Source organism: Culex pipiens, chromosome 2 (assembly GCF_016801865.2).
Source record: "Culex pipiens pallens isolate TS chromosome 2, TS_CPP_V2, whole genome shotgun sequence".
Classification (NCBI taxonomy): Eukaryota; Metazoa; Arthropoda; class Insecta; order Diptera; family Culicidae; genus Culex; species Culex pipiens.
This window is the reverse complement of record NC_068938.1, coordinates 158073835-158086644: the sequence shown is the minus strand read 5'-3', so window position 1 is coordinate 158086644 and position 12810 is coordinate 158073835. Positions and strand designations below refer to the sequence as shown.

Sequence of the window (12810 nt, the reverse complement as noted above, 5' to 3'; positions counted from 1 at the left end):
AATGTACAGTGTTGCAAAAACTTTTTTTCGCGAAAAAACAAAATTTTCGTCAATACTTGAATATTTTGAAAAATAAAAATTGCAAAAAAAAACACTGGACTCTTGTAAATATTTAAATTGTTCTGTATAAATTGCATGATATAAATTGTATGATAAATTTTTTTTTTTTAAATATTTTCCGTTGGTTCATCCTCGTTTACTTCTGAAAAACTATTTTCTAAGAGATGAGAAAATTCTCTACGTATTTTTAAATTCAATCAAATCATGGTTGCTGAAATAAAGCTAAGCAGAAATAGAAAAATTATTCATACTTCTTTTTACTTAAACAAGACTCCGCTTACCGGGTCTCCTAAGTGTGAAGGTATGGCACTGGGAGAGGGCACCGAATACCTATATTAAAACTTAGAATTTTTGCGTCCGCCTCGGGATTCAAACCTACGACCTCTGGATTGTGAGTCCAGTGCGCGGCCCGATTGATCCACACAGGTAGAGACAGTCTTTTTTTAAACTATTTCACAAATATTTTTATTTTTAATTTTAGTCATATTCCATTTTATTCCTGCTTTCAAAAAGTTAATGAGATGTTTTTGAATGTGTGATTCACAGTTTTGGGTGTTGTTAACAAAAAATTTCAGCTTTTGTCAACATGCTTAATTTTGGTCTTACTATTCATATATTAAACTTAAAATATCTTTTTCAATAAAGCTTGTTAAGTTTTGAACATACTAATTGAACATAATAATCTACCTTTAACAAGTCTAATTTAAAAACAAATTAAGGCAAAAATTAAGCATGTTAACAAAGGCTGAATTTTTTTTATTAGAGATTTGAAAACGGTTCAAATTACAGTATGCTGTAGGAAAAAAAAATGAATGATATAACTAGTTTCAATGGCTTGAACAAATCAAGGATCAAGTCTCTCAAAGGCACTTCTTTCAACAATTGATTGAATAATAATTAGGACGATTAATTGAAAATATAAATAATATATATAAAAAACATTTTCGATAAATTTGTTAAAAATAAATTAAAAAGGTATAAAAAACGATGCAAAGAGATCTTTAGGAGGTTTTTTGCAACATATTATGTTTGCACTTTTTTTAAAGTTTTCTTCAGTCAATTCTGCACGGGTTATGGAGCCACCATACTCCCCACACTCCTAATTAATATAAATAATGGTTTTATTGTATTATTATTTTCGTTTGTTTATTTTAAAATTATGTTAAAAAAATCTAATAAATATTTAATTTTTTGTATTGTGCATTGAAAAAATAAAACATGAAAATTCCAAATAAATTATTATTCATTATTTTATTTTATGAAACCCCATCTCCTAAAAGGTGTACGATATTCTTTTCGGATGGCCAGTTCATGGGCCGGTTAACACTCGTGGGATTCAGAGTGTGAAGGCCCCAGAAGCGTTCTGCGAACACCACACCCCAGGTCAGGCGAAGACCTCCTCTGGGACGGTATCTCGCCCTCTCCCAGCTCTGGATAACTTGAAGAGAACGTCGGAGTGTGAGACGATGCGCTGAACGGTTTAGTGTGTCATTGATTAAGGTGAGAAGTGGTATGTTTTTCCTTTTTATTTATTTCATAATAAAATAAATTTTTGAAAGAATTATAACAATCAACTAAAAAAATATGATTCAGTAAAATAAAAATATTTGTAAATTTAACACTGTCTCAAAACAAAGATGACGTACCTTAAGACACTCAAGTGACTCGCATTAAATTTGTGGCAGGTTAGTGCGCCACACACTCTCCAGTCTCTCAAGTCTAAGCGGTGGCAGAGCTGGGAACTCTGACAACACACAGAATGACAGACGATTATTGGCACTTTATCGTTTGCTGGTGCCACCGTCGTCGTCGTCGTCGTTGCTGAACCGGAAGAGAGATTCTAATGGAAGGCTAATGAAAGATGCAGCCTCCGAGGGGAAATCCTCGGATAGGTAAGGGACCTCTTGAAGACAACAGGAAGGGTTGCCAGAATTTCTGGTTGAATATTTTTTTCATTTTGAGAAAGACACTATTAGTTTTGATCTTAGCCAAATTTTTCTCAATCTACAAAATATTTTTGTTCAAAATTTTCAAAGTTCGCTTGCAACACTGCCCAACTCCAAATCGATCGAGGAATCCAATTAAAGTGCACACCCAAAACACCTGCACCGAAGAGAAACGGAGTGTGGCATCGGCCCTGGCCCTGGCCGCGGTGACACTCCAATCAACCTTTTTGTGGCCAACACTAAACACCGCCGTACACAGAAAAAAAAATCGTGGTAATATTACATCTGGGAAGGGGTACATCTTTTATGTCAGAAAAAATGTTTAATTTTACCTCATATAAGATGTAAAATTACACCATAAAATGATTAAATTTATCTCATATAATGTTCAAAATTACCCAAAAAAATACTGAAATTTACCATGGAATGGGGAAATTTATACCAAAAAATGTTCAATTTAGGGATAGATATAGAATTGTCATTGTGATTATGCTGAATAAAAACAACGCTCATGATCAAAGCAATCATTTTATTTTAGACTTTTATCTGAATGATTTCATTGTTTTAGGATGGTTCGTAAGCAAATAAAATGTTCAGATCATCTACGATTCCTTTAGGGCTCTCAGCAAAACTATCATAATCGGTGACATCCGTTACGCGCGGAAATTCCTTGTCCGGCATCTTCCGGAATCGTTCACATCTCAGGAACATGGTCATCTTACGACACTTTGCCATCGAACACCGGCCAGCGGAGCCAGATTTGCGTTCAAAAGTCACAGTGGCGGCGGATGCCGGAGGTTCAAGGCGTGCAAAATACTTTTAACCTTCAAATCCTGGAGGAGCAGGTTCCGGAATATTCGCCTTCGTGGCGGTGCTGTGATCAGTAAGACCGAGTCGGGGATGAGAAGGATGATTACCTTCTTGAGTTTCTCACGCTTTCGGCGATCCTTTCCCCCGGACCATGTTCTAGAAGCCGGGGAGGAGGAGGTTCCGTTGCACGATGAGTTGATTACGCGAGATAACCCGGGAAGAACCCATCTTGAAGCAGAAACGGATCTTCGTTCCGTCTGTTTGTTGTTCCGTGGGGCTTTGGCTGCTGGATGTTTCTCTGTTTCTCCTCCAGCAGATTGGTCGGATCGTACACGTTCATGGTTCCAAAGCCATTGTTTACACTGTGTCGCCGTCATCCCCGCTCCAAACAAGGAATCTAAAATTGCCGGAGGAGGAAATTTAGTGAGAGTATCAAATGGTTCTACATTTTAAACGCACCTCGTTAACGTCCGGCATCGTCCAAGTTGAAAATATAGCCTCTTGCCACTTTACCCACACTTTTGTTTATCGGCAACTTGTTTATCGGCGAGCGACCAAAAAGGTCGTTCCACCGGGAAACTGTTCCGATGACGGAGGGGCAACCAGTCTCTCATGCTTATGCTCCCCCGTGAAGCCGTTCCGTTTGCCTCAACTTTTTGACCGTCATCAAACGTTTCCCGGCCAGCAGAACCTGCTACTTGCTTTTTTTTCGACGAGGGCGGAACGGGCTAATCCGAGGCATCCTTTTCACACTGCGTCAACTTGTGACGAAACTGATTCCGTGAGTACATTCAAGACGCCGTATTTTGGCACACGGATTTATCGCGAAAAGGAAAACTCACTCAGCGCAGCAGCAGAAAATCAAACAACAAAACAAAAAACTTTGACAGTTGTCACTGTCGCAATCTTTCGAAGTATATTTTCGAAAACTGTTGTGTGCAATATTGCATCAAAGAAGACTTAAAATTACACCTTCCATCGAAATATTAAACATTTAAAGAGTAAAATTAGTTTGGCTTAATTTTCAGATGCAATTCATCTAAAACAGATGTAATATTACACATTCTTTTTTTAAACATTTAATTTTCAAGCTTCCATTTTTACACAATTTTTTGCTGTGTATTTCACCCCGGGTCTACACCGGGTCAGGGCGGTTGACGTTGGTTGGTCACAACTAATAGCCATAGCTGCAACAAAATGTCTTTGGCTTCGATTGACCCCCATTCCGACTAATTACGGACGCCATTTGTCGCCCAGAGGGTTGGAGACTGGCCACTTTGGACAGAGGTTATGATTTTGGATTAAGAAAGGGTTGAAAGCGATGGGGTTGCATCTTGAAGCAAAGTCATTTGACGCATCGTTGGTCGTTTGAATCGGTGACACTTGGGTGTTCAAGGATATTAGGCTGTCGTCTGGAACCTCAAGCTGTCTTTGGTTTGGCGTGAGCTGTCCAGTATTAAGATAGATAGACTTATTAAAGATCGAATGGGCTCGATTAGTTGAGATAAACTAGTGACTTTCGGAGCAAAAATACTAGAAACTAGTATCTGGAGTTCAAAGACCTGTGTTACGGAGTCGGGTCTTTTTAAGGACGTGGAGCAAGATTCAGAGGTCGAGGTGAAAAGTCGGAATCAGCGTTATTTTAAAAGTAACATGACTCCGCGTCCCGCCCGTGTGGATCAATCGGACCGCGCACTGGATTCACAATCCAGAGGTAGCCGGTTCGAATCCCGCGGCGGGCGCTTTAAAATTCTTTGTGTAAATATGGGTATTCGGTGCCGTCACTCCGTGCCATACTTTTATACATTTAGGAGCCCAGGGCGGCGAAGTTCTTGTAGGTAAAAAGGAAAACACTAGTGGTTGGTACTAGCAATGGCAGCTATAAAGTCAACTTCGTTTTTACATACTTCTAAAATCACCTAATACCCCTTGGAAAACTACAATTTAAAAAAAATAAAAAAGAATTCATCGAACTTAAATGACTTCGGCTTCCACTCCACTCGTATTTTTTTAATCCGGCTGAAACTTTTGTGGTGCCTTCGGTATGCCCAAAGAAGCCATTTTGCATCATTAGTTCGTTCATAATTTTCCATACAAATTTCGCAGCTGTCCAAACAAAAATGATATGTGAAAATTCAAAAATCTGTATCTTTTGAAGGAATTTTTTGATCGATTGGGTGTCTTGTGCAAAGTTGTAGGTATGGATATGGACTACACTGAAAAAAAATGATACACGGTAAAAAAAATTTGCTGATTTTTTATTTAACTTTTTGTCACTAAAACTTGATTTGCAAAAAAACACTATTTTTATTTTTTTTTTAATTTTTGATATGTTTTAGAGGACATAAAATGCCAACTTTTCAGAAATTTCCAGAATGGGCAAAAAATCTTTGACCGAGTTTAGATTTTTTGAATCAAAACAGATTTTTTCAAAAAATCGAAATATTGGTCGCAAAAATTTTTCAACTTCATTTTTCGATGTAAAATTGAATTTGCAATCAAAAAGTACTATAGTGAATTTTTGATAAAGTGCACCGTTTTCAAGTTATAACCACTTTTAGGTAATTTTTCTGAAAATAGTCGCAGTTTTTTTTTAATTAGTGCTCATGTTTGCCCACCTTTAAAAAAAATATTTTTGAAAAGCTGAGAAAATTCTCTATATTTTGCTTTATTGAACTTTGTTGATACGACCCTTAGTTGCTGAGATATTGCCATGCAAAGGTTAAAAAACAGGAAATTGATGTTTTCTAAGTCTCACCCAAACAACCCACCATTTTCTAATGTCGATATCTCAGCAACTATAGGTCTGATTTACAATGTTAAGACATGAAACATTCGTGAAACTTTCCAATCTTATCGAAAAAAATATTTTCAAAAATTTAAAATCAAGACTAACATTTCAAACGGGCCATACATTCATTATTACGCCCATTTGAAATGAGACTTGAATGGAAAAACTAATGATGCAAAAAGGGCATTGGATATGCATGGGTAAAGTATTATGCATTAAAAAAAATACAAAAAATGCGAAATTTTGAAGATTTACTTTATTAGAAAAAAATTAACTTTAAATAACATAACAATATACTCAAGGTGGCCACTCAAGTCACGAAATGGAATGTCAGAAAAAAGTCAGAAAATTATTAAATTATTACAATTTTCAAATTCACTCAATTCTTCCTCAGGAACTAACTATCAATTTAAAATTCCTTCCACTATCTCAATCTATTTGAGAATGAAACGGCTATTTAGGGCATTAAAATTTCTAATAAATATTTGATGAATTTTACACAGATGTTCATGTTATATTTTATGAATTAAAAGATTTTCATTAGTATTTGTTTAAAAAAACAAGCGACATCTAACTTAAAACAACACAACAACAGAATTAATGAAAACTAATATAAAAATAGAGTCTAATTAAACGCCTATGGCCAGCGTTTGATTCTGTTTCATTTGATCATGTTGATTAAATATTTGAAAAATGATTTCAATTTGAGTTTGGCAATGGTTTTTTTTTTGTGGAAAATAATTTTAATTCTCTTACTGAATTCATTAAGTCATTTCCAATATTTTGTTTCCAAATTTTAGATTTAACTTTTTTGTGAGTACGGGTAAATTACTATAGATAAAGCTTGATTTTCAGTTATCGCTAAACTCTTATATCGAATGAAATCCATTCGTTGTTCGTTCTGAATGAAAAAATGGAAAAAAAAGCTTTTTCGGTTTAAAAATTTGAAAAAAAATATTGAAATTCAAAAAAATTAATTCCAAGAGATTTTGATAAAAGTTATTGAGAATTTGTTAAAAGAATTTGTATATTCAAACATTCAGCATAACATAAGTAGAAAAACATGGAAACTTATCGAGCAGATTTTTTCATAGAAAATAATTATAACAGTTATATACTGACAACTATCAACTTGATAAATAAATATCAATGTTAAAAATCAATATAAAAAAATTACAAAATTAGAATGGGAACATTGTGAACACATTTTTGCCTTTCTTACAAAAGAGAGGTTTAAGGTTTGCTTTTGGAAAAACGAATTTTTCAGAAATCTAAAAAAATTCGTGCACGGCGAGGATTCGTCCCAGGAAAAAATCCTATTACTAAATTGAAGGTTTAGATGCGTTCTTTCGATTGAATTTTGGCCCGAAACCCGGAACTCAAAGTCTGATTTTTGAGAGCTCTTTTTCTGAAATACATGGCATGTCTGTATCCGCTCTTAAAAATTTGTGTCTTCCATCACTGGAAAACCGCTCGTAAAACCCACAATTTTTAAAAGCCAGATCTGTAGCCGTGGGGTCGGAGACGAACATTTTATTTTTCGATTCACAATTTTCGACCAGTAAATGTGGTCAAAGCCATTTTTAGAGGTATTTTTTGGACTATTTTACAGATAACACTATCAAATTTAAAGAATTCAGTTTCAAACAAAAAGCCATTCGAAAACATGCGCCATAAACTGTTTGGGCCCAAAATTTGAAGCTTTTCCAAAATGTATTTCCAGAGATATAGCGATTTTAGTGTTTTTCGTCTTATTTTTACCCTATTTTTTCCTATTAATTTTTTGGATTTATACAAAATCATATACTGAACATCAAATTCGAAGTCCCGGCTCGTTCTCGCTCGAAAAGTCGTCAAGTCGAAGCTTCAACGCCAGCGCTTCAACGCCAGCGCTTCAACGCCAGCGCTTCAACGCCAGCGCTTCAACGCCAGCGCTTCAACGCCAGCGCTTTTACGCTGCGCGTGAAAGTGTTCTTTCTGGCTTCTCATAATTGATCGACAAAGTGCAATAGCGATACATATTTTTTTAAGTTAATCATAGACTAACATTATAGACTGAGTACCCTTTATTTTTTTTTTCTAATAATGTCAATCCAATATGTTTTTCTTAATTAAATTTAAATGTCTTGCGACAAATAATGTACTTCTGAAATTAAAAAAATGGCATTTGAGGTTTAGCCTTAAAAAATTCGAAGCTTTAGGTAAAATTCTCACTGGATGGTATCATTATGTTTTTGAAAAAATAATTGCACCAATATATTTCTCGGAGTTTCATCATTTTGTAAGAAAGGCACTATTTCACCTCTGGTGATATTAAAGCGGGTTTTTAAACGAATTCCTAGACATTTTTCTGAATTCTTTGAAAAAATAATAATAGTAATCATGTTTTAAGCGTCCTTTGATTGAAAATAAAGCTTAGAATAAAATTTTAAATACAGTTACTTTTATCTTTATACCATTTTCTGTTGATGCGAACTATTTCAAATTTTACGTTTGCGAATTTGAAAATAAAACTTGAAATTATAAGCATTGATAAGCTTTCAGATATTTTTCAATGTCTAATTATTTATGTTTTTACTCTGGATAAAATAATAAGTGCTCCCATTTTCAAATATTTTTCTAGGAATGTATACTGCCCACCATTGAAAAAACGGCTAATATCCACCTTTGACAAAAACGAGATATTAGCACCAGGTGGTAGAGTATGTTCCAACGCATCTTCTGCAACTTGAATTTTACTAAAATAGTGTTAAGATTTGGCTGCCGATGCGAAACACCAAACGGCTAATATGCCACTCTTATGGGAAATTGCCTTGACGGAGATTTTGTGACAAACACTAAAACGCGTTTTTCTCGGAATACTTGATTTGGCATAATAGCCGAATTTTCAATTATGGGCAGTATAGTTAACCCTCTACAACTCAACCCCGCCTATAGACGGGCTTCGATTTAAAAAAAAATCGCAAAAATCATTTGATCTTTAAAAAGCATTGGAAAGAAGAACTTTTAAAATTTTAGAAAATTTATGGGTTGGAGGTTTTACTTGTTTCATGTGACTTTGCCGTTGTTTTTAAAAATGTATTTTTTAAGGGATCAACTTTGGCTGTGTTTTTTACTGTGCATTGTGCATCTGTGTGTTAAACGAATAACAGGACTGTGATATCGCTGCAACAAAAACCCAAACAACGCTTAGCACTGTGGAAATCACAACATGAATTTATTCGTTTCTGCTAAATATTTGCTTTGGTTTTTAAAAATTCCCATATATACAGTACCGCTTGTTCTACGCACGTCGTGTAAGTGTGTAAGTATGTTTATGTCTGTCTATTTGTGTAAGTTATTTCAAGTAACAAAAATAATTCCTTTTTTTCTTCATCCACCTTGTTTTCGAACCCACTTTTTTTCCGTTTCAACTACTTCCGTATAATCTAATCGCGCCACACATTCAGCACCAACCGAACCGATTCCTTCTAAACTTGGGTGAGGGGATGGGGGGAGGGGTTTTATTGCACTGATGTTTCACTAAGTTTCACAATGACAACGATGACGCTTTGTTTAACTCTATATCTTTACTAGTTGTGGGTTGAAGGTTTGAGGGAGGACGGGAGTGTTAAAGTTGATGCAGAGTAAATATTTGAGAACTATTGCGTTTGGAAAACATTTCAGCAAGAACGAAAACGAAGTTATATTATCACACGGGGTTTAGTTATAATGATTGTGATTAGAGAGTACCTAAACGATATTTACCAAGCGTTTTTATTTGTTCCTAGTACCACACTTGATGTTTTGTTACATAATTTTAGTCTAATTTGGCAGGAAAAGCATGAATTCACGTGCTACTATATGGATAGTGAGTTGAAGGGTTCAAGATCGGTTCCTTATCCCTTAACGAAGCAGGATCAATCTTTAACCCTTAATTTTTGTTTTATATTTTTTTAATGATTTTCAGTAAAGTCATCTTCTGTTGTAAAGTTGTAGATTTTTCTGAGTGTTTCTGATGGGTTGTTTCTCTTCACATTTTTTTTCTATCTCACCACAAATTGCTTCACTTATCGTCCGGTTTTTTCCCCACCACCCCCTCCACCGGCATCACCACCTGCGGCCACCACATTTCCCCCACCTGCACCACCTCCTCCCCCTACCCCATGTTGCTTTTGGACCTTCTTCGGCAGCAACATCCGCAACGGATCCTTGTGGTACCGGGCGAACACTTCCCGCTTGAAGATCTCAAAGTACTTCCGGTTGACGTTGTTCTGCCGTTCGCGCCACGCCGGCCGGCTCTTCTTGTTCTGCAGACCCCAGTGGACGGTAAAGAGGGGCGTCAGAACCTGGAACTGGTAGCCGGCGACGAACATCTCGTAGACCTGGGGAGAGAAAGTAAGGAAGAATTGTTTATAAGCCTATTTTTGATATTTTGTTTCAGAACATCACATCATTCATTCACATTATTATGTAATTATAAGTCATCTGGCTAAAAGTAACATGGAAACCCCATACAATGTAACAACTATAAAAATCCCTTCCATCGAATGAAATTCATACGAAACTAATTAAAACATTATCACTCGCCGGTCATTACTCATTCATAGCTCGACTCGTTTCGTCACCGCCGGATGAATATCAAACAAGACCATCAACCAGAGCCACGGCCATCATCAAGCAGAGAAAAAAAATCATGAACGCGAAAAAAGCTGCTGCGAAAATCCATCAACATTCTGTCACTTTGTGCCATTAGACGGTCAAATGAAGTACATATTACCCGTGCTCCCGGAACCGAGCCAATTTCCATTTCCCACTCTCTCAACTCCTCTGGGAACCATCCGACACAAGAGGATTTGGAGACCAGAGTTCCTGACCCTCCCAGACTCAGCAGTGGCCCACAATGGCTGACTAGCAAAAATTTGCCCACTTTACATTTCCTCGCGGGACCTGGACTCGCTTGTCACATTATGACATCTCATTTCAATGGAATCTCGCTGGTCCGACATCCAACCGGTTGGGGTACTTTGAGGATCTTGTACTACTTGAAGGAACTGCTTGCCAGTGTTGTTTCAACATTTCGAAAGAAATATCAGAAAAAATATTGTTTCAAACATTGATTAAACAAGTAAACATTTTTGAATTTGATTTTAGTAAACGCTTTAGTTTTGTCAAAGTATGACAGATTTGGACTCTTTGAACATGCTCCAATCGACAAAATTGAATTTTAGTGAATTCTCTGCCAATAAATTAAATTGTAAACTTCGGGTTTAAATGGAATGGCATCAATGAGTACACGGAGAAAAAAGAGTTCCCAAAATCGTGAACAAGCGTTCATGAAAATAAGAACCACGAACAAAGTGTTCAAATCCCATGGTACAATTTTGGAAATCGTACCATGGTTTTGAACACTTTCCCATTTTCATGAACGCTTGTTCACGATTTTGGGAACTCTTTTTTCTCCGTGTAGGTAAATGATATCTTAATGATTCTCTGGGTAAACTCAAAAAGAACCAAAAGTTTCGCAGCTTTTGACGTTCAACCTCCAAATGTATTAATAAGATCGTAATTATTCCCGAAAATCTTTAAATTCAGTTCTCTCTGTCACTGCACCTCCTTTCTAGTAAGCTCCCAGAATTGAATCTGCTACAGGAGCCGGGAGTCCGGATAAAACAAAAAAAAAATCTCCAGCAGAAAAATGAACCGAGTCCGGCGCAAAAATTTGCATACTAATGAAAATTATTAGCTTGACTGGACGCCTCTTTCCCTGGGATGACGATGACGATGATGCCATCCCTGACGATAGACACGGCGGAGGACAAAAACACAAGTGTGATGGAACAAGGATAGTCTCCGGCTGGTATGGCTTGACTGGACCAGCTTTTGGTCTGGTTGGATGGTTGATGAGCCACGGCTTCCTGGAATGACTTTTGTTCCGGACTGATTTCTGTCTGGTCCCCGGTTGATCGTGGCAGGAGGGAGTTTGTTACGACGGTTTGGATTAGTTTTGGTTTGGATTACTGAAACTGGAGATCTGGTTTTGAGGGTTTTATCGTAAGGCATAACAAGTTTACACTGTTTCCTAATGCGGTTCCGGATGTGGCCACCGGAGATCGGTGGAACCGGTTCTGATGGGTCCTATTGTATTTAATATTATTCTAAGACTGTTTTGCATGACTATTTATGGTAGAAGAAAGCTTATCAGTTCACAATTGGAATAATCTGACACTTTTTCCTAAAATCCGGATCTTCCGGTGGCCTGTACTCCGGCCACCGATCCGTCCAGTGGGATTTTTCATCGGATTATTGTTCCTGGTGCAAAACGAAGCTTTTGGTGTATAGAAATCGATGGTTTGCGCGAAATCATGTTGCGGTAATTTTTTGGGTCCTTTTTCCCCACTGTGCATCGTTTTAGGTGAAAAATCAAGAAGTATCGCGCACCTCCTTTGAAATTTTTTGAAAGTTTTAAAATTGGATTAAATAAAAAATCCCTTGGTATAATATTTTCTAAGTCACGGATATTTACAAAGAACTCTCTAAGCGTCCTTTTGATAGTGAAAAATTGTAAGAAAAATGATTTGTAATATTAATCTCACTCAGCCATGGCATGCGTCACGGAAAAAACAGCCAAAAGGTGAAAAAATATTTATTTGAATAAGATAAATAACGTTATTTCAAATAATAATACTGAAAATACAATTATAAGCTTATTTTTGTTATTTCATGTTTTTTTTATATTCTTCATTTAAATACTAAAGAGCAAAAAAAAATAACATTTCTCCAGCAGTTTTGTTCAAAAAAAACTTAGAACCAATTGGTTCAAATTCATGATCAACAAACCCAAATAAAAATGCAAAGTTGCATACTTCAACAAACTGCAAATATTTTTGTAAGAAGTTAATATATCAAAAACTGGTCATGGTCGAATCGTTTTGAATATTTTGTGGCTGAGGACAATCGTACGCTGACAAATGAGCAATTCTCTACGAAATCGATCTTTTTTTTAATTGGTGATTTTTAATTTCACTTATTATCACTTAAACTTGATTTGCAAAAAAAAAACCAATAATTTGTTTATTTTCTGATATGTTTAGGAGACATCAAATGCAAACTTTTCAAAAATTTCCAGAACGGGCAAAAAAATTTCAACTTCATTTTTTGATGTAACATTGAATTTGCAATCAAAAAGTACTCTAGTGAAATTTTGATAAAGTGCACTGTAAA

General features: G+C 36.1%; 2 protein-coding genes across 6 annotated transcripts in view; one reads left to right on the top strand and one right to left on the bottom strand.

Moving 5' to 3' along the window:
* Positions 1-12810, top strand: part of LOC120424751 (uncharacterized) — a 422527-nt gene that overhangs the window by 275955 nt on the left and 133762 nt on the right. The gene's annotated exons all lie outside the window — the stretch shown is intronic.
* Positions 8801-12810, bottom strand: part of LOC120414232 (beta-1,4-glucuronyltransferase 1) — a 58088-nt gene continuing 54078 nt past the window's right edge. The window contains exon 4 of the mRNA XM_039575342.2: positions 8801-9971. Coding sequence (XP_039431276.1) covers positions 9657-9971 — 315 coding nt within the window. The 3' untranslated portion in view covers positions 8801-9656. The remainder of the gene's footprint in view (positions 9972-12810) is intronic.